At 33.6% G+C, this 6,489-nt stretch overlaps 1 protein-coding gene across 1 annotated transcript; it reads left to right on the top strand.

Moving 5' to 3' along the window:
- The first annotated feature begins 3,200 nt into the window (after positions 1-3,200).
- LOC139426155 (ATP-dependent DNA helicase pif1-like) lies at positions 3,201-3,722 on the top strand. The gene has a single exon (XM_071183926.1). It carries the CDS (start codon positions 3,201-3,203, stop codon positions 3,720-3,722), a length of 522 nt encoding a protein of 173 aa, XP_071040027.1.
- The last annotated feature ends 2,767 nt before the right edge of the window (positions 3,723-6,489 follow it).

Raw genomic sequence — 6,489 nt, 5'->3', positions numbered from 1 at the left:
TTTAACGCTATTCAACACATTATATATATATATATANGTATATATACACATACACTTGGTGTGTGTGTGTGTGTATATATATATATATATATATACAAACATTGTAACCTATAGGACCTCATTGTGTACCCCTAATAATCCTATAATTATTTCTTCTGAAGGGGTACACTAATACTTGGTAATGTATCACGTGCTCCAATTTGAATATTATAGGTCAATATTAAGGGAAAATATGGGAACATATTTTTATACAGAATATTGACTTCGAATTTCCTCATTTTAAAGCTATTCAACACACTAGGAAACATATGCATATATAATTGAAGTAAAAAAAAATAAGGTAAGCACTAATAAGTGAAACTTTTGGCGAAATGCAACTAATTCGCTTCAGAGAAACGTTAAAAAATCACCAAACTATAATTTAAGCCAATGATGCTTATTTAATTTGATACTTCATGCGAATTGAAATAAAATTAAACTGAGTATTAAAAAGCTAAAATAATAGAGAAATCTTACGAAGCTATTTAGGAACAACGCCTATGTTGTTTAATTAATTTCGGCTATTTGCACTAGTGGTATAAAGGAAATTGATGTAGTTTACAGAAATGTAGGATGTTGTTAAAATCTGTGCTCTTAAGAGCAATGTCAAAAACGATTGTATAACTCTCGCGGTAAAATTTGCAATGGGAAAATTTTTAAATTTTTAATTGCCAACACATTTTGATCGAAACATAATCCTTACAGTAAGAAACTTTAAAGTCAGTCAATAATTTAGCACTTTAAATGTTTACACCATATCTATGATCTATGCACGAATAAAGTTAAAAATGATCTTGTAGCTCTTCCGTTTACAATTATAAGGCTAAATGTTCATAGTGGAACACCCACTGTTTTGATTGAAATTTAATCCTACCGTAAAAAACCTAAAATGGAGTTAGAACGGTATTTTTAGGGCAAGAAATTTTAAAAAATAAACTTTTGCCAAGTGCCGCCATTTTTCGTGTCCACTAACTAGAAGAAAGTGGGAAGAGAATTTTTAAAATCAGATAAAAAAATTGCAAAGAGAAAATTTTATGTTTTAAAAATCGTTGGCGTGTCCGTCCTCACCAACATATATGTGACAAGTCCATAGTTTTTTTTATCTGTTTTTAAAGGTTTTTATCACACTGTCTTCTCGTTAGTGGTCACTAAAAATGGCTGCACTTGGCAAAAGTTTATTTTTAAACTTTCTTGCGGTAAAAATATCTTTCCCACTCCATTTCAGGTTTTTAACATCATGGATAAAATTCTAATCAAAACAGTGGGTGTTGCTTTTTGAAAATTTTGGCACTATAATTGTAAGCAGTAATGCTACGCAATAACGTCGTTTTTAACGTCATTCCTTAGCTCATAGATCATAACACCTATGTACAAAATTTTATTTCGTTCACTCAAACGATTTTCTCTCCAGAGGGTCACGTGTAAACAAAGTTACTTTATAATCATCACGTAGATATTGTTGAAAGAGGTTTTTTAAGGTCTAGCGAAAGGGAAAAACGGAGGGGGAAATTGATGGATTCTGGAAAATTTTTCGACCATGAGTTGGCCTCGAGCTACAGCGGGAAGGGCGAAAAGTATAAGAAAAAGAGAAATTTTTTAGTGTGCTTGTTTATGTTTTTCACGCCTGTCCATTATCTCGTTACGTTTTTTTGGTCTTGAGTTTATGATTTGTGACTTTTTGAGTCAACTCGTTGCAAAACCATGTATTTAGCAAGTTTTTGTATTAAATAGTAGTAGTAGTTCATTTACATCGCACTAGAGCTGCACATTGGGCTATTGGCGACGGTCTGGGAAACATCCTTGAGGATGATCCGAAAACATGCCATCGCAATTTTGATCATCTGCCGAGGGGATGGCACACCCGCTTCGGTAGCCCGACGACCTGCATGCGAATTTGAGCACTTTACGGTAGAACAGTTTAACGAGGACCGATATCGCACACCCTCGGTCTATACGCAGATTGATCCAAGTGGTCATCCACCCGCACACTAACTGTAGCCAGTGATGCTTGACTTCAGTGATCTGCTGGGAACCATGTATTAACGATCAGTCCACTGCGTGACTTTTTATTAAATAACTAAATTGCATATTAAGTAGAACTTTATTCAGGAGTCTTAGTAACTCTTAAAATATAAGTGAAGATATCTTGTCACGGTAAAAATAGCTGATTGTGTATATATATATATATATATATATNCGTTGCAACAAGTCATATTAAACTCTAATACAAGCTCTAATACTCTAATACTAAGTCATATAATATAGCTCGCCCTTGAAAGAAGAGCATCAAATATATTTGAAAGTTCAAGTATGTGAATAAAGGCAGTGATATGGCAGTATTTTGAGTTGAAAATATCAATGTGACTGCTCTTCCAGTGAATAACAATTATGAAATAACGCTGTATCAAATTGGCCGGTACATCAGCTCCAATGAAGCTGTTCGGCGTATCTTTGGTTTCCCAATTCATGATCGGGATCCAACCGTTATTCATTTAGCCGTCCATCTTGAAAACGGTCAGAGCGTATGTTTCACGAACGAGACCGAGCTATAAATCCACCAAAAACTAAACTCACTGAATTTTTTGAATTGTGTAATCGTGCGGATGCTTTTGGTGTCTTTGCACGGACATTACTCTACTCAGAAGTACCACACTATTTCACATGGGCTCAAACAAAAAAATGGACAACCCGCAAGTAAGGCACACTGGCTGATGCAACGTAAAGTCGATGGACATCAGCATCCAACGTATAAAGATGAACTCGGCTTGCTGGAAGACGTCAACCAGTGGGAATGTATGCTTGCTGATGCAGCATTGTACTGTAATGCAAAGCAAATTCGTCTACTATTCTCTATAGTATTAACTACATGTTTTCCGGCCCGTATAGAAACGTTACGGATAATCACGAAGATTCGAAGACTGATGATATACGGTATCAACATCGCACACGTTGCAACGATCTAACGATAGCATTCAGCGATGCTATGTACAATGAAGCACTGATTGCTATTGAGGATCTTTGCATTATTATTTCCAACTGGCCGCTCAGTCCTTCGCTAAATCGAAGTGCATCTGATTTATTAAACACTGACATGAATCGTGAACTTCAATACAATACGATAGAAATGGCAGCGATTGTTACTCGCAATGTTCCACTAATGAATGAGGAACAAAGGAACATTTATGACCACATTATGCTCGCAGTTTCGACATGACAAAGTGGATTTCTTTTTGGATGCACCAGGTGGAACTGGCAAAACATTTATTATTTTGCTAATTCTCGCTGAAATACGATCAAAAAATGGCATCGCGTTGACCGTTGCATCATCTGGCATTGCGGCAACTTTATTGGATGGAGGCAGAACAGCTCATTCAGTATTTAAGCTGCCACTAAATATTCAAAACAACCCAGATGCACTGTGCAACATAAAAAAGCAATCGCCTATGGCCACAGTGTTGAAACACTGTAAAATTATCATCAGGGATGAATGCACTAAGGCACACAAACATTCGCTTGAGACGTTGAACAGGACATTGAAAGATATAAAAAACAATGATAAATTATTTGGCGGCACTCTTTTACTCCTTTCAGGTGATTTCAGGCAAACACTTCCCTTCATTTCACGTTCGACGTACGCTGATGAGATCAATGCTTTGCTTGAAATCATCTCCACTGTGGCGTAATGTTGGAAAAGTTCTACTAAAAGTAAATATGCGCGTCTAAATGCTTCAAGATCCATCTGCTGAAACATTCTCAAAACAACTGTTAGATATCGGTGATGGAAAGGTTACTAAGGACGAGACTGGATGTATAAAATTACCGGACGATTTCTGCACAATCATTAATTCACAAGATGCTCTCATTAACCTAATATTTCCCGATGTACACACACAATACATTCATCATGAGTGCCTGGCAGAAAGGGCGATTTTAGCAGCAAATCTGAAGGTACAACAAATCTGAAGGTACCGAAATCTGAAGGTACCGAATTGAATCTGAAGGTACAACAGTTATTGCCAGGTAACTTGGTGACATATAAATCCGTTGTTGCAGTTTGCGATCCCATTGAAGCTGCAAATTTTCCAACATAGTTTTTAAACTCATTTGGATTTACCAGGCATACCACCATGTAATTTAGTACTCAAAGTTGGATCTCCGGTTATTTTGCTACGTAATTTGAACCCACCACTGCTGTGCAGCGGCACGCGATTAGTCGTTAAAAAATTAATGAATATCGTTATAAAAGTCATTATTTTAAATGGGTGGAAGTATATTACTTCCACGAATCCCTATTATACCCACAGATGTGTCAATTCAATTTAAACGCATTCAGTTCCCCATTAGATTGGCATTTGCAATGACAAGGCCAAACAATGTCTGTTTGTGGCTTAGATTTGAGCACACCATGTTTTTCACGGGGACAATTATACGAGGAATGCTCTCGAGTGGGCAAACCATCCAGTTTATTTGTGTTAGCTAAAGATGGAATAACAAAAAATATTGTACACTCCATTGCACTAAGAGATTAATATTGTTGACTAATATTTTCAGAATTCGTTGTACATATAATTTATAAAGAAAAGCTAACACAAATTAAAAAAAATTATTATTTGGTGTGTTGATATCTTCACATTCCGTCATCGTTCACAGCGCTCCATGCCTCTTCCACTCATATACCCCATACGCACACACTTACAATAAATAAGATATATTTTCATACTCTAGAAATAATTCATATGGCAAAACAACGTTTGCCGGGTCAGCTAGTATATATATAAATTTTTTTTTTGAGAATTAGCTTGAAAATAATTTTAGAGTGGAACAAAGAATCTTGAAATTGATCATTAAAGAAAAATTTAATACAACATCTTTTGGCTCAGTTCATAGAATTTCTAGCTACCCAATCTAGATTCAAACACAAAAGAACAGATGTTACTTTTTTATTCAATAATGCAGAAACAATTCACATAAAATTCAATGCGATTGATTTTTAAATTAGAAATAAATCGGTATTAAAAATTGGTTCACATTTCGCGAAAAAGGTAATAATTAGTAAAGATTTCAAACACAAAATAATTCAAAATTAATACGAACTCATAGAGATGGCGAATAAAATATTTAAAATCTCAATTTTCAATATTTCAGATATAAAATAAATGAAAAATAAAAATAAAGTAACAAGAATTACAATGTATATTTCAAAATGATTAGAAATCAGCATAATTAATTATTAAAATCAGCGAATTAAAAACTTCTTTTGAAATTCAGCAGGCTGAAATACAATGAATTCCTTGTTACAATACTTTGCTGTTAAATTCCGTTTTACTTTTCTTTCCTCTGCCTAAGACGCAAAGCTAAGCTTAAGTATGGGAAATTAATGATGTGTAGATTGATCTCTTTAAATATAAAAAAACAACTTTTTTTAGTTTGTTTGCAAAATTTACTACCAGAAATAATTTCTTAGCAAGAAAATTAATTTTTTTCATAAACTTATATTTTATTCTCCATTTAATAGCATGAATGATCTGATAAAATGTGAGATAGCTATGTTATTTTTGTCCGCAACATTACATCATTGTTACATTGTATTTGTGTATAGTTGATAGATTGAGGAGTTGAGATTATTTTTACAGACAAAAAATAAGTATACATACTTTTAGTTTTGAGATTGCGGCAAATAAAAATACCTTTCCCATTGCTCCAGATCTAGTCTACAAGAACAGGTTTTTTGGTCTTATTTCGATAAATTTTGACCTTTGATTAATCAGAGAATATTTTCCGAATGTCGTAACTCTCTAGCAGAATCTCTAGATTAGACTTTAACCAGGTTAAAATTTACAACTTAAAGTACCTCACTCGAACTTGTTTATAGCACTCCTCTTTCACTTTAAATGATAAATGTTAATACATAATTGATGGCTTCTTCAATACCTCAGCTTCTTTCTTAAGTAACTTGCTTAGGAACTACTCTGAAGATATACTCTTCCATTCTTCTATTTTTTTATCTGTCCTTCTTTGTTAGGTAATTTTGTTTAAACTTTTTCTTTGTCCACTATTGTTTAAATTACATTTTCATTTCTAGAATTTATCTGTTATATTTTTCTGCACTTCTTTTTTTCTTCTTCTGTGTTTTGACGCAGAGGAAGGGTTTTAATTATAGAATCGAAACTATAGAATATCTGTTTTTTTTCACTTTATTTGTGATTTGTTCATATTATCTATCTTTACTTTTATATGTTGCGCAACTTATATTCCTTTTTTGAATCTGAGTATACCAGTGTCTAAATAGAAGTACGTATCATTTCACAACTTACCTTATAGGGTTACTTGACATTCAGTTAAACGCTTCATTTTTTTACTTCTTTGTTATTTTTTACGTAAAGTATTTTAATATTTTCAATTACTACACTGCACTGTACTATATTAATACAGGAATCGATTACAAAAATA

This window comes from Parasteatoda tepidariorum, chromosome 8 (assembly GCF_043381705.1).
Source record: "Parasteatoda tepidariorum isolate YZ-2023 chromosome 8, CAS_Ptep_4.0, whole genome shotgun sequence".
In the NCBI taxonomy this organism is placed as follows: domain Eukaryota; kingdom Metazoa; phylum Arthropoda; class Arachnida; order Araneae; family Theridiidae; genus Parasteatoda; species Parasteatoda tepidariorum.
This window is presented reverse-complemented; position numbering and strand designations above follow the sequence as displayed.

Excerpts from the sequence above, each read along its gene's own strand:
- LOC139426155 (XM_071183926.1), top strand. The coding sequence starts at position 3,201 with ATGAGGAACAAAGGAACATTTATGACCACATTATGCTCGCAGTTTCGA.